A 14862-nucleotide genomic window follows, 5' to 3' on the forward strand; every position below is an offset into this window, starting at 1 on the left:
AATCTCTAAGAGTTACCTCTTAGTTCCTATTATATTGTTTAATCATGTAGTAATGTATATTATTTTAACAAAGCACTTAGGTGTAGAAATGAAGAAGTATGACAGTCAGGTCTTAGGTGATGGTTCCTTGGCCCTGGTGGGGAAGGCAAAGTGAAAGGTAGATCAAACCAGGAAACCTGTTAAGTCTCCTGAGTTGGAAAGAATCTGAGTCATCATCTAAACCAATGCTAGAGCATCAAAGCGAAAATTCTGGATTCAAAAACCATGAAGTCTGCTATTTATAAGCTGCTGACTGCATGGAGAGAGCTAAGCTGCGGGAGGGAGAAGGTGACCCTGACAGTTCTGCAGGGCTGGGTATAGTACACCAGCCATTTTTCTCTCAGCTATTCACTGTGGCGAGAGCCTGATGGTACCACGTATTAGTACCACAGCTCTCCTGTGGCAACTCTAAATTGCAGGCATAGTGCCTAAACTGGGATAATGGGCCTCTAAAGGTCTGGCCTAGAATTTCCAACCCTATTAAATGAAAGTAAATAGAACAAAAGCCAAAAAGAAGTCTGGTAATCATCTGGTCTAGAAACCGATGAACCGTTATTACTGAAACATAAACACTTAACTTTAATATTAAAAAAGAAATAAGAGAAAGTTATGGATAATCAAATCACCCAGTTTATCTTTTAAAGGAGAATTCTGTACATTAGCAATTTATCTCGGGGCAAATTACAAAGAAATTACAAGCACACTGAATGTAGAGTTTATATGGTACAAAGTTTTTCCCATCCTTCATGTTCTTCCAAAAAATCTAGTAGATTATAACCAGTAAAATAAACATCTGTTGAGTGACCAAATCAATGGTCAAGTGAACAATTAAAATAATGAATTAATCAATGAAGAAGCCTATTTTCCTAGGCTTCAGCCACAGATAAAAATATATTCTGCCCAACAGCTATTTATAGCCCCTTGATCTCTATTTAATTCAGACGTGGTAAGGAGTGGTTATATAAGTTGCCTCCAGGGCTCATCGTGGTCATTTCTTAAACTCTTAATATGTGCCTGGTATTCCAACAAACGACTGAATCGGGGCACGTACAGTGCACCGGTGACTGCCTCATGCGAAATTCAAAACTTTTCTTTTCTCAGTTCACATCTACCCTGCTGAAGCAGACCACAGAATGGAACACCACCTCTTAACTCTTCAAATCTGTGTAATAGTCATATGAATTTCAAGATAAAATTGAAGTGTGCTTGAAATGCAAATTATTTTTTTAACTTAACATGGTATCTATTTTTAGTCCCCCTTCTGCTTGGGTTGTGAAAATGTAATCTCAACCAATTTGGGATGGCCTTGTCTGCCACTTGAGTGCCACTCTTAGGTGTTCTAGCAATCCTTAAGGGTATCTCGGTCCCTGTTTGTCACATAACACACACATTTCTTCTCTGAGCTTTGTTCAGGAAATAAGTCAAAAAAGCCTTTGTACTTCGATCCTATAAAAACCTATGTAACTTTACTAACCATTGTCACCCCAATGAACTTTAATTTAAAAAAGGGGGGGAGGTATGTCATCTGCCCTGGGGATCACCTGAGAGGGAAGGAGATTGTCTACTTTTCTGAGGGTCCTATAATGTCTGATTACAACTTTCTTCCGCTGCTTCTCCCTAATTACAACCTGGAGAATCGTCAGTAGGTTTGGGAGAAGTCTCCTTGTGTTTACTTAGAGTAAATATAGTTTCCCAACTATTGCCTATGCCATAATGTTCAAATGACAATTTTGACATTCAAAATCCAAGAATCAATTTGGTTTTTGCTTTCTGTTGTATTATAACTACTTTGTATGTATGTGTGCATTTTTTATTATATCTTTTGTAACTTCCTCTGAAAGTAAATCTATTATAACAGGTTTAACAATGCATAACAATAGTGCCCTCCGGAAAAATTGTGCCAATTTTTGTGAAATTACTATTAGTGTATGAGAGTCCCATTTTCCTATATCCTTGTCAATATACTATATTTAAAAATATATATTTATCACTTTTTAATTAAAATGAAATATTTTGTGTTTATCTATATTTGTTTATTAGGGAGCTTTGACATTCTTTCATAGATTTATTGGACATTTTTTAAAATTATTATTTGTCCATGAATTCACTTGCGCATTTTGCTTGTCTTTATTGACTTGTAAGAGCTTTTCATTGGAAGAATATTAACAAAATTGATTGTTATATATTGAAAATGTTTTTTATGGTTTGTCATTTGACCTTTTTATAGTGTGTGGTAAATAGAAATACAATTTTTAAATCTGATTTTGTGATTTTTTTTCTTTGGTATTTTTACTTGAAAATTCCTTTTTCATTACAAAATGGTGAATGTTTGCCTATGTTGTATTTTAGTTGCTTTATAGTTTTATTTTTACATTTAAAGTTTTAATCAATCTGTTATATTTAACATTGACTATAAGATTGGGATATACATTATTTTGTCATTTAATTATTATTTGTTCTAGCATCATTATTTAATTGTCATTTTCCCCTTTGGTCTACGTTCCACATGTATCATATAATAAAAATTGCACATGATGGATCTGCTTCTGTACTCTCTGTTCTGTTCTGTCTCTTACTGCACCAATAAGACACTACTTTACTCATTGTAGATTCTTAAAAAATTTTAATATCTGATAGGGAAAGTCACCTTTAATTACTCTTTTTTAATTGTTTTCAAAATTTTCCAGAACAGTATATTTACTCTTCCAGATAAAATCTAGAAATCCTCTTCTAAATGTTAGCATTGTTTTTTAGGTCTTTGTTATTTCTCACTTTCCTAACTTGAACACCCATTCAATCCATCTATACCGTAGTGCAGCCTAAACTCGCTTATAGGTCAACTACATAAGTGATAAGTAATGATGATGGTAATATATCTCATTTTCCATGCCTTCTTGAAATTTCCCAGCTTGGGATTTTAATATGATACTAATTGCAGATTTGTCTCTCAGGGAACAGAATATGGAAGCTCTTTCCCTTAAGGAATGTCCCTGTCTTTTCAGAGCGTGGAAGGAGAACACCACGAGAAAGCTGTGGAACTACTCAAGGCTGCTAAGGACAGCGTCAAGCTGGTGGTTCGATACACCCCAAAAGTCCTGGAAGAAATGGAGGCTCGCTTTGAAAAGCTACGGACAGCCCGGCGCCGGCAGCAGCAGCAATTGCTAATTCAGCAGCAACAACAACAGCAGCAGCAACAGACACAGCAAAACCACATGTCATAGGTGAGTAGTGCCTTCTTCTAGGCAAGGAAAGTCCCTTACACATATCTGTTTGATTTTGTACAAAAGTATATTGTTCCTTAGACAGCTGGAACAAAATCATTAGATTTAATATTCCAAAAAAAGAAAATCAAACAAATGAAATACAGTGATCCCAGAAAATGTAAACACAATAGTTCCTTATTTTATGCGTCATTCAGCTATATTCCTTGCAAATGTAAGATATTTTGGAAAATAATATAATTGGGGAGGACCAGATACAGACTATTGAATACGTTTATAATAATTAGGAAAACGCAGCCTCTGTGCAAGCCCAGATCCTGGGGCACATGGCTATAACACAAGGGTGGGGGCTGGATTTCAGCCCCTACTCAGTCCGTTGGCCAGTTGCCTTTGCCTAGTGTGCAAGCTAAACAACCATATAGTGCAGATTCTGGGAAGATCCTGAAATGCAGTTTATTAGAAAACAGTTGCACTTAAAAGAGTGAAGTGGAGACCTGTCAGTGTCCATGCTCTCAGAGATTTTGAAATTCTCTTTGGATGGTCACTTAGAGCGTGTCTAAGATGCACCTGCCTTTTTCTAAATTTCACTTTGCAAAGAATGCTGTCAGGTTTGCTATATATTTTAAAGAAAACTGAAGAAAAAATCTTCAGAGTAAGAATCATTGTCTTTGAAGTACCTGCTATGTGCTAGGCCCTTCTCCCACATTATCCCTAATCCTCAGAAAGACCCTTCAAGTTAAGTATCATTAAAACCCTATTTTTCAAATGAGTGATATGAAGCTGTAATAGCATCAGTGAATTCCTAGCAACCACACTCCCAAGTAGCACAGAATTATTTCCCTTCGTACTCTACCAGGTATTTCATCTGCCAACATCAGCAGTTTTGGAGTTCACGTATAAAGTTTTCTTGCTGTCCTTTGGAAGACACAGTTCATATTGTTAGATAACCTCTACACTATAGTATCTGCAAATGTGTATCTGAAATGAAGTTCAAATGTTTTTGGGAAAATGATAATGGGTAATATTTGGTTTTTAACTGATTCAATATCAGATTATAATTTGCTCAACCTGAAACACTGCATATAATATGAGACTTTCAATTTTCTGTGACACTTATGACAAGGAGATGCTGTATGTTGAAGTAAAAAGAGTATGGGATTTGTCCTCAGAAAGTCTTGGGAATTCATCAATATATCTTTATTTTTATAGCCTGCCAATTGTATTATATATACACCTTAGTTTGGTGTCTTTGTAGAAAATTCCATTCCATTCTAAAAACTACATTTATTCAACAATAACTATTTATTTGGCACTATGCAGGGCCAGGTACTGTTCAGTGGGCTGCAGAAGCAGCATGAGCAAGTCCTTGCTCTCATGGTGTTTATGTTCTGGTTGGAGGACACAGTTAACAAACAAGTAAATACAAACATCCTCCTGGGACCAGTACTTTACAGAGTTAAAATAGGGTACTTGGATAGAGATTGACTAGGTGATGACTTACAATTTGGGGATCAGAGAAGACCCCCTCAAAGGACTTACATTAAAGCCAACAGATTAAAAGACAAGGAAAAGCCAGGAAATGAGCATGAGAAGTGGAGGAAACAGCCAGTGCAGTAGCTCGAAGGAAGACTTGAGTTATTTGATGTTTGAGGAATAAAAAGAAAGCTGGGGTAGTTAGGGAATGATGAGTAAAAAGGACAGTGAGACAGATGGGGGCCAGGTTACAGAGAGCTTTTTAAATCACTGAGAGAAGTTAGATTCTATTGCACTAGAAACCACTGCAGGTTTTTAAGCAAGGGAGTGACATGACCTGATTTATGTATTTCAAAAGACCATTCTGGCTGTTTTGGGGAGAATAGATTATTGCAGGGTAAGGGTGAAAACAGAGACCAATTAGGAGGCTAATGTCTAGTAGTCTGGGCAAGAGATATGGTGGCTTGGGCTGGGGGGATATTTGTTGAGATGGAGTGATACGGATGCATATGGACAAGTCGTTTTGTCTATATCCTTCTCATCTCTTATCCATTCTGAAGATAGAGGTACTTTACATTTTTACTTTCAGAATCCTTTCAATGATCTTTTCGCTAATAATAAAAATCCATTACTCTTTAGTCAAACATTGACCCTCTTTTCAGTAACTCATTTTTTCCTTCCACCGTCAATATTACTGACTTGTACCAATTCTCTTAATTCATATACCACGCTAGCCCATAGTAAAATCCTTCTGAAGTGTTTTGAGAAATATGTTGCCATTCGGACTCCTGGGGTTTTACTAAAAGCTACCAATATCATGCTCATTCAGTCATCTTTGAAAGTATACAGCATGGCCATAAATGTTTGCTGGGCCATGTACTCAATTTTGTTTCTCTGTCCCATCAGCCTTCGTTAAATCACTTCAGAATTTCCTATTGTCTCATCACGAAAGAATAACACTTTTAATAAAAGGCATTTACAAACTTTTGTTTTTTCTTGCACAGGATATGGTAAAGCTCTATTTAAGTGAACATGAAAGTTATATTTAGGTCTGCCAAGACAACCGTGCAACCAACATGATCATGGCCCCTTGAGATGAAAGTGTAGTACCATTTCAAGTACAAGTGAAATACAACCAAGTCATGTCATCCAGGGATTTTATGGTGAATTCAGTCAAGGAGACCTCCATTAACTCTTGCTCAACTTTTAATTAATTAGATTTTTAAGGATTAAATGAGATTTGCTACACTTGCTGAGTCACACTATAGTTGTTTTTACGAAGCTAATTTGACCAATTTCTTTGAACAGATCTCTGACTTTTTTTTTTTAGTTTGATAAGTCAGGCAAAACCAGGTAAAGCAAAATACTTATCAGATATTAAGTCATTGTTTATCACATGAAATATAATTTCTATTCTTTAAACTAGAAATAACATTTTTTTAAATCTGAGATAATATAATTACAAAGTAATTAGCAATGGTAAATTCTGGATACAAATGAAAAATGGGTTGAATGCAGGCAATGTGTGGAGGATGTCTCTTATGCCCACTTCTAATTTTAAACTCTCTTGAAGCAAAATTCAAATGTCCTAACTTCCATGTTTGATAGTCAGGAAAAATAAATTACATTTTCTAAAATATAGTAGATATGATCACTATATAATTATATTGCAGAAACCTAAACAAAGAATAAGATTATAGGTTTCTTATTCTATGCTCACTTTTTTTGAGAAAGAGTGTTTTTTATTCAGCTTTAAACATCTCATTTTTTAAAATGTAATTTTACATACATCCATATTTCACCTAGAGTCCCAAAGAATAAAAGTAAGAAAGAAGAGGAATACTTCTTGAGATGTCAACATTTTGAGAAAGTCCAAACCAAAAGCCAATTTAATTTCTCTTAACCTCTTATTGTTGGATGTAGGGTGGAGAATTCATTTACATTCAAAACCAGGCTGGATCTTAGCAGATTTACAAAACAGCTGTTGTTCGCCAGTGGGCTGACCAACCTCCTTTTCCTCCTTCTATTCAGTCCTCCATTTTGTCCACTACTGACTGTTCTATGCCTTCCACTACCACTGCCACAGCCCTGGGCCTAGTGATCTGATCCAGGGAACCACAGCCAGAACTGCCAGCCCCATCACTGAGAGGACCAGGTCTCAGAGGATGCCTCTGATAAAACCAAATCCAAGGAACCCAGAGTTACCCAGCTGAACGCTGGACCAGAAATAATAATCATAATGCTGCATCAAATTGGTAAACAATTAGGGTGTGCCAAGAACGCGTTTAAAAATAATTGTATGAGTATGAGGAACTATTTTCCATCTCACTTTAAAGAAGGAAACTGAGTTGTGTAAGATTTTTAGAAGTTCACACATTTCACAGCTAGCGAGTGATAGGGCAGTAATTCAAACCAGAACACTGAGCTTCAAAGCCTCTTTCTTTTAACCACTTTGCTACTCTGCCTCTTACTTCTGTGGCACCTGTCCTTATCTTCCCCTATCCCTCTTCACAGACACGTTCATATGAACTTTCCAGAGATTTATTCTCACACTGCTTAGACTTGGAGTTAACCAACTCACCCTCACTGCTTACCACCAAAACAGTGCCCCATACTTAAAGTACTTCATCATCACAGCTGTATTAGTTTCCTCTTGCTGCCCTAAAAAATTACCACAAATTTTGTGACTTAAAAGAACACAAATGTATTATCTTGTAATTCTGTAGGACAGAAGTCCAACACAGTCTCACTGGGCCTTAGGGGACTCTAGGGGGAAAAGCATTTCCTCGCCTTTCCCAGCTTCCAGAGGCTGCTGCTCGCTTTCCTGCTACATGGTCCCATCGTCCACCTTCAAAACCAGCAATGGCCGTAGGGTCTCCACATTGCACGGCTCTGCTCTCTGCTTCCATCATCACATCCCTTCCCTGACTCTTCGCACTCTCTCTTCCATTTTAATTACATTGGGCCGACCTGGACAATCCAGGATAATCTCTCTATTTTAACATCTGTTGGTTAGCAATCTTAATTTCCATCTACAACTTTATAATTACCATGGAATCTAACATATTCACAGGTTCTGGGGATTAGGATATAGACATGTTTGGGGTTCAAAATTCTGGCTACCACAATGGCCCATTTAAAAGTTAGCAAAGCAGTCTGATCAATAAAATTGACAATAATATGGAAAAGAGGCTTTTGTTGTTTTTAAAAAAATCACTAAACTGTTGAATTGTAAATCACGGGAATGAGAACATCTGGGGCATATTTTGGATGCTCAGTGCTCTCTCAGCCGCTGGTCTGTCCCTGAGGTCTACCCCCCTCTGGATGAGGACATCCAAGACTCTTACTAAAATTCACTTGTTCTGAGACCCATTCCCTCAGGACATGTAACTGTATGATAAATTAATTCATTCAAGACTCAGTCTCTAGATCTCAGTCACTTGGTAGCAGAGACCTGTAGGAAGTCACTCAATCTAAGGTTCAGTACTGTCTATTGTGGAGATTAAATAAGAAAAAAATATGTAAAACTCTTAACAAAATATGTGGCAGTTTGTGAGGACTCATTGGTGTAGTAACCATAGTAGTAAGACTATTGTAGTTATTAAAATGTTAATGACAGATGTGATATGTAAATAACATCTTGTCAGGTGTCTCCTGAAAAAGCACAGTGGCCTCATTCATGGCTTTCAATTCTATTCTGGAGGCCCCAGCCCTAGGGACTTTTAGGCACACCTCTAGAATGCATGACAGCTGGAGAGTGCAAGCCCCCACCCTCCCCACCACATCAACCAGAACAATTTGTTAAAATCTGTTTTGTAGATGGTGCTCTGCATTTATTGAAATAAAAATATCTGCAGCTTTAAAACTAAAGATTGAAAACCATTGTTCTCTCTGAAAGAAATGACTCTATAATTGGAAGAGTGACAGGTCTCGGGGGACTATCTGGGGAGCCTGCTCCCCAAATCTGACCATATGGACAGCTGTCTCCTCTGTTCTATTTGGTGTCAGGCTCTTTGTGGGAGAAGATACAGGCCTGGTATCTGCTTCACAGAAGGAATATGGGTGCTTCCAGCCTGTCAGAAAGCGGCTTTGCTGGCCTGTACCTCAACCAGAGCACTACTGTGTTTCCCCGAAAATAAGACCTAACCGGAAAATAAGCCCTAGCATGATTTTTCAGGATGACATCTCCTGAGCATAAGCCCCAGTGTGTCTTTTGGAGCAAAAATTAGTATAAGACCCAGTCTTATTTTCAGGAAAACACGGTACTAACCTCCCTAAGAGTCATAATTTAAAGGTTGTCTGGTCTTTGCCTTCATGAAGAAAAATAGAGTTATTTGTAATTGGGAGGAAGAAATGTTATACATTTGAAATGTCTCCAAACTGGTGTTCTTTATTTCATTTTAGGGAATAATGGTGTCTTTTCCATCCCCATTCGATAATTACTTCCTTTGCAAACATCACATATTGTTTTTTTTCACATGTAGAAGATTGTGCATGAATGATAGCGCCCAAAATAATCCTTGCTGTTGTCACATAGCACATGCTTCTTTGTTATTTTTAGCATTTTGTAGTTGATAAATGAATACCAATCACTGAGTTCTCTCACTCTTTCCCCCCTTTCAGGTCCTTGAAGAAAAGCTACTTGATCAAACATCTGAGAGTCACAAATTTGAAACCGTGCTTCTGAATCCCAGCACATAGTAAAAAGAAAAGACAACACTGATAATTATACCAGTCAAGAAGCTGTGAACACTGTGGTGTATAAATTCTTTACCAAGGCAACTCGACACCTTCTTTCTCTGGGCCTGAACCCCTGCTGCTCAAGGCTCTTTACACACACAGACCTTCCATTCACTGTAGTGGGAATTCTCCGTGTGTCAACGGAGAGGTTTTCCAGCCTGCAGACTGAAACAGTCTAAGAATAAAGTCCATGACTTTCAGATAAATCACCAGGGCCAGGATGAAGTGAATCTTGGGTCTATGGCTTTTCCACAGATTAACAAATTCCTCATTAGGCTGTAGTTCAAACTGCATCAGTTCAATATTGTCACCACTTAAAAGAAACCTTCACGTTGCCCCTCTCCCTGACCTGTTCCACATCCATACTGCTGAGTTGTCTAAATTAGAATTCCAGTTAATTGCAAATTCAAGTTCGATTCCCCTCTTGAAAGAGCCAAGGTATTATACTACATACTCTACTCAGATTCTCAAAGCAATTGGCATTTTATTTTCTGTTTCCATGAATTTTATTATGCATTAATAGAGTGGGGCAATTATAGCTCAACTTTAGTTTGCTAGAAGCAAGGATAGAGAACTCTAGTACTGTATTTTTTTTAATTTAAGTATTGCTTGTATCTATTACTATTAATTCTAACAGAATAGAATGTATATTTATTCCACAAAATATATATTATCAGAATGTATTTGTTACAAAGGTAGGTCTTTTTTTTTTACCAATGTTATGCATCTGGTAAGAGAATACTAGCAAAGATCCTAGCTTCATCCTCTGATCCTCACATATTTATATTTAACACTGCTCACAATATGTTTTTGTTTGTTTTATATTTTTGATTGATAAACTCTGGAGAAATATAAACTCTTTGTACACTGACGTGCTATTACAAAAGTCTATTTAACATGTAAAGCTTAGGGCTTTAAAAAACTAAATTATAATACATGTTCATACACACACACCAAATATATGTCATACGAAGTTTAGATCAGTTTCCTCAAATATAAAGTGGATATTCTGGGCAATCTAAGATCAAAGTATTATTCCTTTTAAATTAGTCATATGTAAACCAGTGATATTAATATTATCAATGAAAAGATGCTGCTGCTTCTGAAGGAAAAAGATACCTACTGCATGATACATATTTATGTAGGTAAAAAGACAATGAGATGTCATCTTTCAGAAAGTATCATTTACTGGAAAATGATCTGCTAGAGCCACCTATACTGATCATAACTTTTGACTGTTATTGAATTTAGTCACCTAAGTCTGATTTTACTCTATGGAACGAATAGGAAGCAATAATTATTTGGGCACTAAATACCTTAAGCACACAAGTGTACCTGTAAAAAGAATAAATGTCCAATTGAAAAACTCTAGATAAACCATTAAAACTGAGACAAATATTTGAGTATTCCCTTTACTCAAATGCAGAAATTAATTCCCCAAGATACAATAAATTTCCCATTTCAGATAGTCCCCCAAATTAAAAATTTATAAAGCTCAGTTTAGGAACTGTTTTCTTGAAAAAATAAAATAAAACCCATCAGAATTACCCAGCACATTTTTCAGTTTGCCCTGTTCAGCTAGTCTTACGCCAGGTTCTGCCTACTTTTCATTGTCTGTCACCCAACAGAGGACAAACAGCAAGGAAATTAGGAGCTACACCATTTTTAACAACGTTCTGCTGTAGTAACAGATTCTCATCCTTGAAAACATACCATTTTTTACCAGAGAGAACTGGGGGGGGAGGGCAAGGGTGAGGATCCTGAATGTAAAATAGGTTACGTAAAATAGGTTTACAAAAGAGACAACGCATGATTAAAGGGAATGAATGGAGATTGCTTGTGTATTACTCAGTTTGAAAGAGGTAGTTCTCATTTTTACAAGACAAATGTAATAAAACATATATTTTAATTATCATTTAACAAAGAAATATTAAAGCTATTCAGGCGATGACACAGATTCTCAGAAGGGGAAATCATTGAACACTTGTAATAAGGAAATTGTCATTTCAACACATTTTAGTACATTGTATACATTTGGAGCTTAAGGTGAGTATGTTTTTATTTAGCATGTTTGGTTAATGTGAAATTATCCTGTTTTCCCATCAATGTAAATATTGTCATGGAATTACAGAACAATTATCAAATGAGCAGATACTTTACATTTGTGTTTTCTAGAAGTTTTTGTATTTGTATGCTTCATTTGCATAATGTTAAGTGCTAATAAATGTCTGTCAGGTCATTTGTCACAGTGAAGGGGCAAATCCATCACACTTAAGAAATCTAATGACAGATTACATGTCACAGTGGTTCTAGATACATGTGACCAGTCAAATGGCCAGTTTTCTTCAGTAAAAATTTAGTCATTGAAATATAAGCCTTCTCCTAAAGTTTTAGTCAAAAGTAAGCATCCTTAAGGCTTAGAGAGGACCCTTGTGATTCTCTAAAGATTCCCTAAAACCTGAGGGAAAGGGAAAAAAATTACAACTTATATTAATACTCTTTGTTATTAATGATCATGTTAGAGTTACTGACATGTCCAAAACGATATTAAAATAAAGACATATTAGGGAGATCTTACATGAAGCTCAATCTTTAATATCATAAATAAATTAGGTATTAAAAGTTAGGGGGACAAAACCTGTTGTGACTATACATCAGTGATTCTGGTGAATTTTAGTTCTTTCTCTTGGTCCAATTGGTGGCCAGATTTTTCTAAATTCTTTCCTGCTATGATTTTGAAGGCAAATACATAGTTCAGTAAAAGAATACCGAACCTTTTCATTGGGGCATTTACGTTTTGATTCTATTGCCATTTGAAATAGAATATCCTTGGGGAGATAATGAGCTTAAATTACAATTGACTTTGGAAAGACTAACAGACTTTCATGCTTCCTCTATCATGTAATCAGTAGGGAATTCTCCAGTTATATAAACTACTACTTTTTTTTTTTTTTTTTAAAGACAATGCTAAGATCTAAATACAAAATCAGGGGCTTTTTAAGAATTCAAGGCTGTCTCTGAAGAACTTGTCTAAAGATGAATTGAACCAATTTACAAATGCAATTTTCAACCATGACAAATTAAACTGATCTGATCTCAGTTTAATTTTATTCAGCGGTGCCTACGTATAAGACTCCAAGATGTTGGAATATTTTGTCAACATCATTTTAAACATGTATAGGTATTTGTGGATGCGTGAATAATGTCTGAATTTCTCATCTTCTAGCTCGTTTGTATTTATCATACAGACACAGCCTTTAGACAGCACTGTCTAAAGATCAGCTTTAGACAGCACTGTGAAGTAGAAATCAATGCTCTAAAGATTCAGGGAGGTCAACAGGCAGGATCTCCCCAAACTTGGGACCATTCTACCATTTCAGTCCTCTCTACATCATAAACTCTATGGGAAAGGGCTGCAACTGTCTTTTGGACTGCTGTATCCCTAGAATCTGACATAACACCTGACACAATGTAGGCAGTCAATTAACATTTGTTGAATAAATGAATGACAGAATAGGTGGACACACAGATAAATGAATTTTGCCTTTGATAATTTGAAAAATTGTACCAACTCATACTGATTGGCGCTATAATTTCTGAATTTCATAGTGAGGACTAGTATTGACTCTTCATAAATACTTTCTAGACATATGAATTTGGAATCAATCACTTCAAACGTGTCAAGGGTTTGAGGACATTTAAGTAAGGAATAATCTTTGGGGATTCAGAGTTTTTATAATGAATAACACTCACTCGGCCTTTCTAGTTCTTTCTGAAAGCTCTTTGAGTTTTTTTGGCAAAAATAATCCAAACATGGAACTCCATCAATAAATTTTATAAAATGTTATGGTTTCATTTTTTTAAATAGAAGAAAAGTCATATCATCATGAGTATTATCAATATCCCCTTTGATATTGATTAACAACTTTTCTCTAAGGAGTTCAGAGTAATTGGCGTTAACATCTCTAAATATTTTTTTGCTTTCAAAAGATCACTGTCATATTTGATTCCTAAAATGCTTCTGAGCTTGAGATTAATCACACAGCTATTAAGACTTTCCTATGTGTTTGTTCATTTAACAAATATTTATTGTGTACCTAGTGTGTGTTAGGTTCTGGAAATATAGTGGCAAATAAGACAGACATAATGCCCTCATGGAGCTTACTGTGAGGAAATCCTCATCACTTACTCTAGCAATAACTAGAGTTTCCTGCCTGTCATGTCCCTTTTCATAGCTGACACAGGAAAGAAAATCCCTAGCCCCATGGAAATCATAAAAATCTCTCTGAACATATTTCTATCAGCTTGCTTTTCTAAACACACTACTCAAGAATGCGGGTCAGTTTATCCGTACACCATGGTTATACCCCAATGAAGTACATAAGTAGTAATTTATTCATAACTAACATTTAGCTGTTAACTGGGTTCTATTGTGCTCAGTACTTTCAGAGACTATCTCATTGCCCTTTCAACAACTCTATTTAGCAGGTTCTATTTTATAGACAAGAAAACTGAAGAACAGATACGGCACTTGTTCAAGGTCACACGGCTAGCAGAAGCAACTAGGATTTGAACCCATGCAGTGTAATGTAAGAGCTCATCTGTCTCACCATTATCTGTGGCTTGGGAACACCATTACATCAAAATTAATGAGTCACTGTATATAAAAGTACTTTGAAATTGTAAAGTAGTAAACAAAAATATATTAGCAAAATAGTAACAGTCAACAAACTACATCAGTGGCAGAAACAGAGTGAGAATGCCATCTTATGTTATAGCTTACTCTCGTGAACAACACTTCAAGCTGGGGACATGGATAAAAGTACAGATCCAGAAAATTTCAGCTGTGATAAATACTTTAACGACTTTTCAGAATTATTTGTTGTTAGGCACTGTGTCTATTTGGTGCTACAAAAACAAACAGACAAACAAACAAACAAAAAAACTGAAACAATATCCCTTGCTCTAAGGGCTTATACACAGTGTGGAGATGAACCAAGAATATTTCACATTTACGGGGAAAGATTGGGCAGTAGTACTATTTTCTCACCATTGCATGTGATCATGTCTTTCCAATTGTTTTCATTATTTTTCTGAAAGAGCTGCAAAATGGTGCAGCGGTTCAACCTGACCAAAGTGGTATTATGCTGCTGGGAAGTAAAAGCATTAAACACCAGATTGGAAATATTGTCTTCATTATCAAATGACTTTAAGTTCTTTTAAAGCATGGATATAGAAGAATTTTTAGATGCTGAATACACCTGAATATTTGAATGCCAAATTCCTTGTGTTTCTCCATTCAAACCACACAGTGGGGTCGTACTGTTGAGGGGTTAGCCAAGATGAAAGGCAAGAATTGAAATTAGCGTAACCACAATTAGGTAGGTCA

At 36.2% G+C, this 14862-nt stretch overlaps 1 protein-coding gene across 1 annotated transcript in view; it reads left to right on the top strand.

Annotated features, from left to right (window-relative positions):
- Positions 1 to 14649, top strand: part of LIN7A (lin-7 homolog A, crumbs cell polarity complex component) — a 156173-nt gene extending 141524 nt beyond the window's left edge. The window contains exons 5-6 of the mRNA XM_019751288.2: positions 3042 to 3260; positions 9357 to 14649. Of these exons, the coding sequence (XP_019606847.1) occupies positions 3042 to 3260 (219 nt within the window). The 3' untranslated portion in view covers positions 9357 to 14649. The remainder of the gene's footprint in view (positions 1 to 3041; positions 3261 to 9356) is intronic.
- The last annotated feature ends 213 nt before the right edge of the window (positions 14650 to 14862 follow it).

This window comes from Rhinolophus sinicus, linkage group LG02 (genome assembly GCF_036562045.2).
Source record: "Rhinolophus sinicus isolate RSC01 linkage group LG02, ASM3656204v1, whole genome shotgun sequence".
Classification (NCBI taxonomy): Eukaryota; Metazoa; Chordata; class Mammalia; order Chiroptera; family Rhinolophidae; genus Rhinolophus; species Rhinolophus sinicus.